The sequence below is a fragment of the Panicum hallii genome, chromosome 5, assembly GCF_002211085.1.
Source record: "Panicum hallii strain FIL2 chromosome 5, PHallii_v3.1, whole genome shotgun sequence".
Classification (NCBI taxonomy): Eukaryota; Viridiplantae; Streptophyta; class Magnoliopsida; order Poales; family Poaceae; genus Panicum; species Panicum hallii.
The window spans coordinates 2,240,724-2,254,553 of NC_038046.1; the positions used below are offsets into that span (position 1 = coordinate 2,240,724).

At 47.8% G+C, this 13,830-nt stretch overlaps 2 protein-coding genes across 2 annotated transcripts; both read right to left on the bottom strand.

Moving 5' to 3' along the window:
* Positions 1-315: 315 nt before the first annotated feature.
* LOC112892173 (probable phosphoribosylformylglycinamidine synthase, chloroplastic/mitochondrial) lies at positions 316-6,384 on the bottom strand. The gene is made up of 4 exons (XM_025959288.1): positions 6,174-6,384; positions 5,357-5,463; positions 1,087-5,282; positions 316-671 (listed from the first exon to the last, which is right to left on the bottom strand). Exons 2-3 carry the CDS (start codon positions 5,420-5,422, stop codon positions 1,092-1,094), a joined length of 4,257 nt encoding a protein of 1,418 aa, XP_025815073.1. The 5' UTR covers positions 5,423-5,463; positions 6,174-6,384; the 3' UTR covers positions 316-671; positions 1,087-1,091.
* Positions 6,385-9,470: 3,086 nt separating this feature from the next.
* On the bottom strand, positions 9,471-12,860 carry LOC112893447 (transcription factor TCP20-like). The gene is made up of 3 exons (XM_025960778.1): positions 12,611-12,860; positions 10,089-12,498; positions 9,471-9,978 (listed from the first exon to the last, which is right to left on the bottom strand). Exon 2 carries the CDS (start codon positions 11,335-11,337, stop codon positions 10,372-10,374), a length of 966 nt encoding a protein of 321 aa, XP_025816563.1. The 5' UTR covers positions 11,338-12,498; positions 12,611-12,860; the 3' UTR covers positions 9,471-9,978; positions 10,089-10,371.
* Between the last annotated feature and the right edge of the window lie 970 nt (positions 12,861-13,830).

Below are 13,830 nucleotides of genomic sequence, written 5' to 3' on the forward strand. Positions count from 1 at the left end.
CACATTTATTTAGATTTATTGTGGATTTATTTATGCTGGGCCATATCCTCTCAAAAAAAGCATAAATAAATCCACATAGCATGATGCACATTGTGTATGTTTTATCCCATGAACGGTACAAAGCTCGTGATCAAGTCTCAAAGACAAGACCAACATCTGGTCTGTTGGATCAGTTTCAGTCTTTCAGCCCTCGGGCCGGCTGGTCCAAAGCTATTGCCCGTGAAGCTTCATGAGTTTCATCAGAATTAAATAAGATGTCACCTCAGCTAATATGATGATATGGTGAAGCATTTATGATAAGAGAGACAGAAGCAATTTCATCAAAATAAAACTTATGCTCACCCTCCCATTGAGAGGGTTTGTGCTTCAGCCGCATAATGCTTTAATTCACTTATTACAATTACTGTAATCATTAGCGACCACCAGCAGTACATGGTTAAGTTGGCCCTGACCGACCAGGCACTCATACGTTCTTCAAAATTTCAAATTTGAGCCTTTCAACATTAGATTATTGGTCATTCAAATACAATTATTTCGCCAAAGGAGGTCCTCAAATGGCATGAGACAGCCATACCATCCACACCCTGTAGCCAAGAACCCACGCCAAAATCCCTGCACTGAGCGTCTGCACTCCGAAATCCTAGTCCAACTTGTAACCGTAATATGGCAAGCTGCACCAAAAAGCAAAAATCAGAGGTTCAATACAAGGAAGCAAGCTTGTAGTCCAACAGGTGGAACAAGATAAATAGTAGTTTATAAACAAGAACTGAAGTGCTTAGTAAGTGCGATAGATTTTATTCAATAGTGAACAAAGTTAGCAGGGATAAGTTAAAATTAAAACTGCTACTTCGACTGAGACTGAGAGCTTCAAGTGCGCAAGTCATTTTGAACTATTGGTCTTGCTACCAGGCATACCAAATAGAAGAGTTGGCACCACAAGGCTTCTGTAAAATTTCTTGTTTACCAACAGTTTTTTTATAAGAATTGTTTACCAACAGTTTTTTATAGGAATTGTTTACCAACAGTTGAAAACATATTTGCAGTACCATAAATAGAAGTAAGAAGCAGCAGATAAGATTGACCCACCTGCACTACGAACACCATTCCCGAGCATTCTGGAACATCCGCAGCCAAGGGCTGGGGCCACTCTTCTCAACCTGCCATTCCTTTGGATACCATGGATATTGCCACATCATGAAGCAACGCTCTGGGTGTGGCATCATGGCAAGATGCCTTCCATCAGGGGAGCAAAGGGCTGCAATGCCTAGTGGAGAACCATTGGGATTGAAGGGATAGGTCTCAGTTATATTGTTAGCATCATCGCAATATCGCACAGGAGCCAGATTAGACTTCACAACAGTAGCTAGAACACCTTCATCTGGGAAGAAAGCCCTTCCCTCACCATGAGCACTCCAAACACCCAAGGTAGAACCTTCCATCCCTTTGAACATGATTGCAGGAGAATTCCCAATGGACACACTGGTAAACCGACATTCAAAACGACCAGATTCGTTGTGAATAAACCTTGGCTGGGACATTTCTCCACCTAAGCCAAGAGAACCTCCAATATCTGATCCTGGCACCCAACCAAGAAGAGCCATAAGCTGGCAACCATTGCATACTCCAAGGCTGAAAGTGTCTGGCCTATGGTAGAAATTCTGGAATTGCTGAATGAGGGGTTGGTTAAACCTGATTGATGCAGCCCAGCCTTTTGCTGAGTCCAGCACATCTGCATAGCTGAAACCACCAACAAATGCAATTCCACGGAAATCCGTTAGAGAGGACTTCCCAGCCAAGAGGTCTGACATTGTGATATCCCATGGTTCGAATCCAGCAGCATGGAATGCAGCAGCCATTTCCCTGTCACCATTGCTCCCTTCTTCACGAATGATAGCAACCTTTGGTTTCGAGGATGCAATCAAAAGATTCTCATCAGTGAATCTGGGAGTGAAGGACAGAGACCACGATGGCGATGTTCTGCTTTTTAGCCCTTCTTTCTCAAGTTTGACACAAGATTTCAGGCGTTGTAACTCCTCAAGCTGGAAGCTCGTTTCCTCCCAGAGATCCCTGAGATCTGAAGTTTTTTCCTTGAGATGCAGATTGCCATCAACAAAAACTTCTATTTCCGGTGAGCTAGTAACTTCTCCAATTACATTAGCAGAAACGCCTGCTGCTTCAAGCTTTTGCTTCACGACATTGAGATATTTTGAATTCACTTCAATAATGAGGCCAAGTTCCTCTGCAAAAAGGCCTTCAAGAAGGCTCCTATCTTCCAAGTCTATATCCAGCTTTACACCACAATTACCAGCAAATGCCATCTCAAGGACACTCACAATAAGGCCACCATCACTTATGTCATGGCCTGCTGAAATAAGATGTTGAGTGATCAGTTCCTGAATGGCCTCAAATACTTTCTTCAAGTATGGAACATCATCAATGTCTGGGCAGTCATTTCCGATTTGATCAAATGCTTGTGCAAGAGCAGAACCACCAAGACGGCGATTCCCTTTAGCGAGGTCAATATGCAGAAGAATTCCATCATTACCAAGCTTCAAATCAGGGGTTACTGTCAATGTTATATCAGGACATGTGACATAAGTACTAATAACCAGATTTCCAGGAGCTTTGACGACCTCACCATCACATTGAGCGGCCATGGAAAGACTGTCCTTTCCCCCATCTATTGCAATACCAAGTTCAATCATGCAGTCAGCCAGTGCAACAGCTGCATCATACATATCTGCACCTTCACCGTCAAGCTTTGCAGCATACATCCAATTCCCGCTTGCTTTGACATCAGCAAGCGATGTAACCTTTGCCCAAACAAGATTAGTCAAGGCCTCCCCAACAGCAAGTCTAGCCATGGCCTTAGGATTAAGCAAACCCTTTATTGGTTGTTCTCCAATGCTACAAGCACCACCTGTGAGGTCTGTGTATGTCTGTGCAATCACAGCCACATCAGCAAGCGGGATTTGAAGAGACCCAACTGTCTGCTGTTGTGCAACAAGACCTGTCACACACCTATCAACTTTTGTGGTTAAGAAACGCTTCGAACAGACGGATGGGAGCCTTAATACTCGCTTCAGAGCATCCAGCAGTGTTACCTCTGGTGCAACGTCTAAAGGCTCTGTGACTTGAGAAACACGCTTGAACTCGAAGGTCTTCTGAGGCATATCTCCTAGAACTTTTTCAAGCTCAAGTTCTTCAACAGGGTTTGGAGGAGGGAGGCCATTCAACTTGGCATGCTCCACAGCAGCACTATCAATCAAAACAATTTTTCCACAGCCATCAATTTGCCCAATGACAGCCATTGAAACCCTTTCCCTCTGACAAAGCGACTCCAGAAGGCTTCTGCTCTCGGGTTTCACAAGTAGTGCATCCTGCTCCTGGTACTCAGCACCCCATATCTCCAAGACTGACAATGTATGATCACCAACAACAATTGAGCGGATATCAATTTCAGCACCCTTAGGATATATTATTTCCTTCACAACATTACAATTTCCTCCTGCACCCTGATCATGAATGCTGATGATGGGGTTGTTCTCTCCCATTTCTGCACATGCCCTGACCACACGATACAGTTTCTGTGCCATCTCAGCATCTCCACGCTGAACTGCATTGAAATCAAGCTCTGCATCGTTCTGGCCACTAACCATACTTGAGGCAGCACCACCACCCATACCAATTCTGTATGCTGGACCACCAATCTTCACAACTAGCATGCCAATTTCTGGATCACCCTTTGATATGTGTGCATGGTCAATTTGCCCAATAGCTCCACTGAACATTATTGGTTTCAACCACTCACGCCGCTCGCCATTTAGCAGCCTCATCCCAAATGTTCTGGTATATCCCTGGATTAGAGGCTCACCAAACTTGTTCCCGTAGTCAGACGCCCCATCACTGGCATCAACAAGAATTTGCAATGGAGAGGCTAGGTTCACTGGGTAAGAAAATGAAGGGTCCTCCCAGGGTGCGTATGAACTTTCAATTCGAAGATTCCCAACACAGTAACCAGCAGTGGAAGCAACAACAAATGAACCCTTTCCAGTGGCATGTGTGTCTCTTATACGGCCACCTGCACCTGTCTCAGCTCCAGGGTATGGTGCAACAGCACATGGAAAGTTATGGGTTTCTGCTGTGAATAAAATATCAAGCTCACGCATCATGATGGATAATGGTGAAGTGGAACCCGGAATTGTTGGGCGCAGCTGATTTACTGGGAATCCTTTTATTGCACTCGAATTATCCTTGAATCCAATGACAGAGTTATTCAGGTTGGCCTTCAGGGGTCTCTTCACTAACTGGAACAAAGTGTTTGGCATGGTTTCTCCATCTATTAAAAGCTTTCCATTAAAAAACCAATGTCTGCTGTGTTCACTATTGGATTGTGCAATATCAAAAAGTTCCACAGTAGTTGGGTTGCGTTTGATATCATCTCTGAAGAGGTGTGTATAGTAGTCAATATCTTGTTTATCAAAAGCAAGTCCCATCTTCACATTTATTTCTTCCAATGCTTCTTCTCCCCTTTCAATGACTGGAACAACACAGACAGGTTCAGGAACTACATCTGACTGAAATGATGTGAGCTTGTTGGGATAAACGCACTCTGTCATTCTATCATGAACCAACGCAGAGAATTCTTTGAGCTGACTTTCATCAAGTGGGTCACTACCAGGCTCAAGGCGCAAAAGATATCTTCTTGATCTCTCCAGTCGAGTCACTTCTACTAATGAGATAGATTTACAGATAGAGACAGCATTGGATGAGAATGCAGTCGAAAATGTCATCCGAGGACCAACCTCAACAATGACAGCACTAGAACTTCTAGACACTTCCTCCTCCAGAAAGCTCCTAGTTTGCAACTTCTCAGGTTCATAAGTTTCTGCTAAGAGCCAGTGAAGCGTAGAAAGCTTCTCAGGAGTAAGTGGATTGTCCAACTGAATGTTGAAGCACTGCTCAGTCATTATATCAGCAATATTAGCAGAAACCTTGGCCTTCACTTTCTTAAGCAGCTCCATGGTTTCACTTTCTTGAAGAAATGGTGTACGGTACAAGTGAATAATTCCACCGTTTAATGCAGAATCTGATTTCTCAACTAATGGACTGTCAAACCCCTTGGATTCCACAGCGCCAGGAGATGACGACATTCGGATATTGCGCACTGTAACTCTTTGTGCACGTGGCCAACAAAGATGCTGTTGATGAAAGCAGTGTTGACTCATTTGCAGCCTTCTTGACCCAAGACTTCTGGCACCAATTAAGCCATGTCGTTTTCCCTATGTAGAGAACAAACATAAGAACAAGCCAATTGCAGCCCAAAAAATGTTGTGCTATTTCATAGATTGCATACCATATTTCCAGGAAAGCCTTCGGTGCGTAACAAATTGCTTGCCGTCATTTGGCCAGGTGATGCCATCTCAACCCCAAGGATTTTCAATTAAGAAATGAGCAGGAGACCTGCACCACATTGGTTGGGAATCAGTGTTCTGTTGAGTCTACAGTAAAATTAAAGAAGTCGTGCAAAGATATAAATGCACAGAGAGGTTCAATTCGGTTATCGGGTAATTTGGTTCGATTTTTGGTCATCGATTAATTATGTCCGGGCTGATTTGTGATCCCAAAGATTATGTTGCCATTATTTTAAATGTAAGGAAGGCAGTGCTACACTGCTACTAACAAACTTATGCAAAACTGCAAAACATTTCTAGAGTGAAGTGAGATGTAGAAACTTGATAAAAGAAAAAATCGTTCTACAAGTTCGCTGTTTTAGTGTGCTTTATAGGTAAGTTCAAACTTCAAAGACTAGGACGCCCTTCTCCTGAAAACGTGAACATCAAAAAAGAAACACAGGAAGTACTGCAAACACAGCTACAATTCTACAAAGTTGGTTGTTCCTGCAAAGTAGCAACACAAACTCTACCCACTCCAAGCTGCTTTGATCAACAGGTGAACCTCGAAAAGAAAACTGCGCAAATAGACTTGCCGCCAGTCTGCTAGCAGGACTCACTCAACCACGCAGCAGTCAGCAGACGAACCGGAAACAATGAAACGAACTTGACGGATTGGAGAAGGGAGCATGGGGTTTGTATTCCGTGGCTCCCGGCGCAGAGCGAACTCCCAGAAACAGGCAAACAGCAGCCCATCGAGACAGAGACAGGGTTCCTTACCAAGTAACAACGGACGACGCACCAAATCGCCAGTCCAGCCGAGAGGAGGAAGGACGACGGCGGCTACGAGGAGAGAACTCCTTGTATGCGGCCGGCGAGTGTTCGCCGGCGGCGCCGAGGCGTCTGGGACAAACTCGCGGGCAAGGCGGGGGAAGACGACACGAGCAGCAGCAGCCGCCGCCGCCGCCGCGAGCGCGAGCAGAAAAGGGTGGTGGGGAGAGGGGCGGTAGATGCTTTCCGCTTTTGCGCCCCCCAGCAATGTGTAGTTGGGCCAGCCCGCGCACGCGCCGCTGAGCCAGCCCACGACAACAAATTCGGCCCAGGTGCTGGGTTAGGCGGCCTGGTTCGACTTTGGCTTTGGCCTGACACGCTGCAGTGGGGGAGCACGAGGGTCTGCCGCCGTCGTGCGGAGGAGCAAAGCTAGGAAGGCTCGTGACACGTCGTCGCCAGTCGCCACGGAACGGACGGACGGAATGTGTTGACGGCTGTGATCCACTTGGGATGAACCTACCAGTGGGGCCGGACCCGTTGCAAAGGTTTTGAATCAGGCTTTCCAACAAGCATTAGCTCGTTTTTAGCTAGTTCTTTGTGGCTGCCGTTTGACATTATTACCATGAATTATACAGTATATAATATAATATTATTCACATTTTTTTTCTGCCAGATGAATTTACAGCATTAGTTCGGTACTGCCCATCAACCAAACAGAATGTTATTGCTACAATGCTACTTCGGCATGCACCAAGGCAAAATACAGCAAAAAGAAAAGTGTCAAAATTTATCAATATTTTTCAGCTTGAGAAGATGGCTTAATTCAGATCGTATATATACAGCCTTCCACTTGGCCACGCACCTAGACAAAGAGAGACTGGGAGCACAAAGAAGCCCATGGTAGCCTGGTCCCGAGGCCGGTAACAGTTATGAAAAGGAGCGCAGAAGAAAAGCGTCTCAAGGGATTGGGCGAACACAAAGACAAAGTCATTCCACAGAATACAGAGGTCGAAACAGATGCTGGTATCTCCGAGCACCCGGCTGCACCACTTTTGCCGAGAAAGGGCAGAAAAGTGGCCTTCCGACTGGAGAGATCGTGACAAGATAATCGAGGTTATTAAAGTAAGGGGGTGTTTGGTTTGATTACTGATTACTGATTAGAAGTATTAAATATAGATTAATTATAAAACTAATTGCATAGATGAGGCTAATTTGTGAGATGAACCTATTAAGCATAATTAGTTAATGATTTGATAATACGATGCTACAGTAAATATGCACTAATGATGGATTAATTATGTTTAATAGATTCATATTGTGAATTCACGTCATCTATATAATTAATTTTATAATTATCTTATATTTACTCTTCCTAATTAGACTTTGAAGATTCGATGCAGCATGAACTAAACTTTAGTCACTCTAACCAAACATCCTCTAAAGAGCTTTTGCGGCCCATTGGGGGCGGCCCCTTGGGGTTGTCACTTGTCACATTCTGTAGTCTTGTGCTAATCTAATCTTGTTGGTATTTTAAGAGAGGCATGAGCCACATGACAGACAATGATTCCATTCGCCCGTCACCACTATAGAGTATAGATGCTTCACACCTAAAGCAAATACTACTGCAGCCAGCTTGTACAAACATGGAGCGGCAAGGGGAAATTCAGTATACAGATAGAGCTCCGGCTGCAGTATATTAGGTTTTTTTTTCCGAGCAACACGCGGTGTATTAGTTGTGTAGCAATCGAGCACTTCAGAAATGACCTAAGAAAGGAACACATGAAAGTTGAGCCTATAGGATTCGAATGCAGTCCTATCCATCAGGCAGTTTAAGCAGAATCACAATGTTTCCAACTTAAGAGAAAAGGGCAATATAATTAGCCCAAGGCAACCAGGGCATTGGTTAAAGGACAGACATCCAGGGAAGCAGGAGATACAATCGGTTCAATCACAACTACTAAGCATCAGAAAACTCTCTCACTGTTCTCACTCAGCACTGAAAACCATAATAAAATGGGTATTTCATATGAATGCATGCATTTTTGACAACTGAAATTCTAAATAACTGGATGTGAGTGGCAACAAATTACCACGTCACATTTTCACAATCATACAGACAAGGACTCCAGGCATCAGGCAGCATGGATGAGAATGACAACGTCAAGCTTCCCTCGGCAACACGCCAAATAAATGTGAGCAGGGTGGATAGAACCATGAAGTCACCAGCAGCCACAGCCACCAGAAAAAAAAAAGACTCAATAAAGGAGCAACAGAAATCTGTTTTATGGTTCTGAAACATTTCAGCATAGGACAGTGCTGATGTAGTGGTGCTAGCGTACCACCACCATTGACAGCCGACCATGTGCCCCTGACGATATCAAAGTACCACATGCAGTTTCAATTTTATGAGCAGCAAGCAAGACCCAACAGGTACCAAACAGATGTATGATTTATTATCTCACTTGCAAAGAAGATCTCATAAATGAATGTGGCAAGGACAAAACAGGTAATGGACATGAATGAACTCCATGCAAGAACAGATGAAACCCAGACAGATATTTTTTACCATTTTGCAGCAGCAATTGCAGTTGTTTATAAGAAAAGCAAGCTCTCCATGAACTAGTAAAACACGTAAGGCAACCACATTTGCCAACACAATCATGATGTCCACATAGAAAGGAACATCTTTTGTGATCTCTCAGTGACTTTATCAAACATGCTGCTGTCCAGCTTAAAGTCAGCTCGATCTGGATGTTGTCTTCGGCATGTTGTTTAAAGTGAAAAGATCCACTACAAGTACTGTTCAGATGACATGAACATTCTTAAAAAATGACATGTCCCTAATGCTACATATTCTAATAGCTATCTCATCAGCGGTAAGGCCAAAACCACTTCTCTATGCACATAGGCTAGCCATATTCACCACAACAAAAGAATAGGGGAAAAAACTCTTAAAATCTGGTCATAGAAGATGAGCCGAAAATGTTTGACATCCCCCGAATATAAGAACTGGCCAAGCCAATTGTGTTTAACATTAGCTGTTCATAAGACACTGTGCAAGGTCATTAACATTGAGGTCTAACTCTGTGATTTGGGTTGCTGACATGTCTTATTATTGCAGAATATTCCAAGGTTTCGACATTCTAGTCTTGCTTCTGGTAATTGGATGTTAGTGTTTTCACCTTTGGAAGTTCAGAGATATATGTACTTAATCCCAACCAAGTGGAACTCAAGAATGTAAATTTTCCAGGAAATATCCATTGGCAACAAAGCATCAGTTTCTGTGACTGACCAAGTATGATTTCGTTTCTGAATCAAGTGCCATTTGGAGGCCTTCTATATATTCTGTTTTGTACATGCATATTTATCAGTGGCATCATCTACTGATATAACCTCTTTATCCTTTACCTTTTTATATGTAGTACTAGCAACAGACAATGCCTCCTATGTACAGAAATACAGAAACAATACCAAGCAAACAACTAGGGTATGCATGTTTGTCCATGAGAAAGAAAAAAAAAAGAAATCTTGAAGGCAACATATCACTGGCATGCCACAGAAGAAGCAAATAGGTATGGGGTAATCTCGGCACTAGAGTTGTACGTTGTATTTGCATTGCAGAAACAGCCTCTGGAGGAGGATCAAATTGCCGGCGACTACCTCAATTGTTTTTAATAAGTGGATCATCACTCCGATAAAAAAACACCTCTCTAACAGCAAAATTACCTGAATATCTACACACTTTGCAATGACAAATAAGGCACTCACTCAAGGGCGATTGATCCAATTCATCCAGCTTTCAGCTATTATACACCTGCAGGATGAACATAGCATAACCATCACTAGATACGCTGAGCAGTCAATCATACTATCTTTGAATGAAAACCATACATGGACACTGAATGCAAAAGATGGAAGATTTACCTGGAAGTCGGAGAGAGGGCTCTGGGCGATCATCCACAGAATAGTGGGAAGAACCACGGGATGATCTTGATCCAGCGAGTCCTCAGAGCAAAAGGCCTCCATTGAGTTTGATATCACACGAGAAAAAAATGAACATAAAAATTCATCACAACTCGACGAACAATAATAACCCAAGAGTAGCAGAAGCATCCCGTGGCCTGCGTGCGGCGTGCATACACTTTTTTCTCTCCTTCCTCTCCTCCTCTTCAAGGAACACCCAGAAACGCAAGGTTGAACGGCTACACTACTGGCCGGACTCTTCATCGGACTCAGCGTCCTCGCGGTCGTCCTCACCGTCCTCCTGCTGCTGGTGATGGTGATGCTGGTGCTGGTGCTGCAGCTGGCCGCTGGCCCCCCCAGCTCCAACCTGGTGGTAGAACTGGCTGATCGACTGCGCGTGCGCCGCAAGCACGCCGATGTGGCCGTCCTGCGAGAGCCCAAGCTCGAGCCCCGGCATGGCGTGTCCGGCGAACATGGGCGCGAAGCCGATGTGGCCGCCGGCGCCGAGGGTCCCTCCGGCGGCGCCGCCGGCAGGCATCTCGAGGCCAGCGGGGAGCCCCATCCGCTGCATGAGGCCGCCGATACCAGCGGCGTCGCCCGCGCCGGCGCCGGCGGAATTCAAGAAGGCCGGCGAGGAGAAGCCGGCGGACGCGGTGGGCGGCGCCCACATGTGGTGCGGGTGGTGGTGGTGCGGCCTGGCGAGCCCTGAGTTGGGCGACGGGAGCGAGGGCGCGACGGAGGCGAGCGCGGACGCCGGTATGGTGCCCGTGCCGGTGGCGGCGACGATGGCCGGCTCGGCCTGCTGCAGCAGCCACTGGACCGTCTCGCCGTCGGACTTGTGGCCGAGCTCCCTGGTGAGCTGGAAGATCCGCGCGGCGCAGAGCGCGGGCATCCGGATCCGGCGGCCCCGGCCGTCGACCTTGGTGTGGCGGTCCTTGTTGGAGCTCCGCTTGGGCGCGAGCGCCACCCTTCGCTCCCCTGCCGGCGTCGCCACCTGCAGCTGCTGCTCCTTGCCGCCCCCGTCCTGCTGCTGCGGCTGGTGGATTTGGATTTGCAGGTGGTGGTGGTGCTGCTCCTGGTGCTGCGCCGGCTGCTGATGCTGGTAGTCCTTGGGATCCAGCTGCTGCGCGGTCGAGGTGGTGGTGGTGGTCGTCGCGGTGGTGGGCTCCGTTTTGTTTAGCGGTGGGGGTGTGGGGAACTTGGGGTCCATCTCCGCGCGCACAGACACAGAAGGCACGCCTCCAACTGCACCAACCCCTCTCCTCTCCTCGGCAACCAAAAGCAAGGAGATCAAATCAGGGTCTCGCCTCCTCCTTCCCCCTTCCCCTCCCGGCCCCGAGGAAGCCAAGAACAAGGCGAAGACGAAGGGCAAGGGGGACGGATGGGTAGATGGTGACCGGCCAGAGAGAGAGCCTGATGGGGAGGGAGGGAGGCGAGGGGGTGGAGAGGGGGAGAGAGAGAGAGAGAGAGTAGAAGGAGAGAGAAGGGGGGAATAAGAAAATCTAGGGAAAGATACCACGCCCACTTTCTAGATTTACTCTGCTATTTGGACTTTCTTTTTCAACTGCTGCTCCTATCTTTTTTCCCCCTCCCCACACTCGCATCATTCTAGGTCTTACTTTCACCTGCTGTTAGTCTGCCTAAAGTGATGCTTTAGCCAGTTCTTTACTAATTACTGCACCGCTTTGGGAGTTCACCTGAGGTTGGTAGGAGTCACCGCATGCAAAAGGATTAAAGGAGAGGAGAAAAGAAAGGGAAGCTGTCAGGCACCAGCAGCAGCAAGATGAGGAGTGCAATTCTTTTTTCTGTTGCATACATCCACTTGGACCTGTAGCTGCAGCACCAGTGCTAATTAGTAATCAGACTGTTATACAGCCTGTGCCTGTGATAGTATCCTATCATCTTCGCCAGATGGAGCACAATAGCATACTCTCTATCTTAGTTAACTGTTGACACTTAAAGAATAATTCTAGTGTCAGGTTCAGGTAGTAGTGGTACTGTAGTGATCTGAATATTATCCTGTAACTAGAAGGAAGAAAAACTTCACGATGACATGGCCTTTTCATGGTGCAGATATACTGATGATGGAGAAGAGGATTTTAAGCTGTGAGATACACCAGTCAAGCTAATTGCTGGGGGGAAGTAGGAGTAGCAATCTTGGCATGCTTGACTTGGGTGGTGGCGGGGGGACGTGGGCAGTCAGGACGGGAACGGACGCTCCGCCTTGGAACTGCCCGGCTTTCCAGGGGCTGCGTGTTTTCATGCCATCTTTGACTTGCCGCCCGCGGCGTGTCTGCCTGTCCGACTCCGCGCACTGCCGCCGCCGCAGCGGCCGTCGTGAAACCCTGACCGGCTCCGGCGCCCTGCAGGCCTGCCCACCCACTACTGAATGCACTCTTGCTGTTCTTTGCGCTATCGCAGAGTACTGGAAACAAAATATTGAGAAGGAAGGGTACTGTGATTTTACGAAGAAGTGTGCTAACCAAGTCAGACAGGCAGTGGTTTGTTCATGATTGGGGACGACGGTGAGCTGTGTGCGTGATTGGTTGGAGCTGAGCTCGTCGCGGGTCTGAGTTTTGAGGTCAGGGTCAGAGTGATGCTTCGGGCATCTGCCGTCAGTGTCCCGTGTCCTCCGGGGACGGTACCGGCAGCAGTACCTGCAGTTTGCCACCCCTGCCGGCAAGCTGCAAGGACGGGAGGGGAGGGAGATTCCTCCGGTGTAGCGGTTGGGCGCAGGCAGGCAGAAGCTCCCAGGGCGAGATATTTTCTGGCTTTGCTTTGCTCTTTTTTTTTTCTTTCCCTCTCTCGCAGCCGTGCGACGTCCCTGTCGACGGATGGGTGCGATGGGATGGACGGAGGCGAGTGGATAAGCATGCGGGTGGGCCACCCCCGGGTCAAACTCAGACGCGATGCCCGCCGACGGCGCGACCAGACAGGCAGGCAGGCGCGAGCTCGGCGACGGAAGGAATCGACCAACCTACCTCCGGCCTTCCGATTAGTCGTAGCCTAAACCGGCCGGTCTATTCGTCACCCGACAGCCTAATCGCCTTCTCTCGGCCCGCCGCTTAGGTTAATTAATCTCGCTTGCGCCGAGCCGAGCCGAGCCTGTCACCGAAAGAAAGAGCCCGAGCGATGCGCCATGCATGTCAGCGTGCCTCCAGCTGCTCTGCTCCCGTGCAGGTGCAGCGATCTTCCTTGGGATCGTATCCACGCCTACGCCTGAGTCGTCCTGACCTGCGCGCCGTCTCTGCCTTTGACACGATGGAGGGGACAGAGAGGGGAGGCGCGCCGGGGGGCGGGGAGAAGAACGGGGAGAGCGCCAGGACGCAGCAGTTGGGAAAGAAAAGGAGGCGATCATATCATGCCCCTGACCACCGCCACAAGGAAAAGGCAGAAGGCGCGGCCGGATGATGGAACGGACGGCCGGAGACAACGCGGATGGACGCTGACTTGCCGAGTCTCAACTCTCAAGCGCAGGCACTCCTAATCGAGCCACCGTGGTTTCCTGGTGCCACATCACACTCGAGTAGCATGAGTATGATGATTGATCGGTCTCGGTCGGGTGCTGCTACGCAGCTCCTGCCTCCGGATCGGACGGCCCATCAATTCCGCTGCTTCAGTTCATCACCAGCAGTCTGTGATCGATAATTGGCAAGTGCCAGCCCGTGACCGACAAGGACGATGCCCGACCTAGAAAGCGACC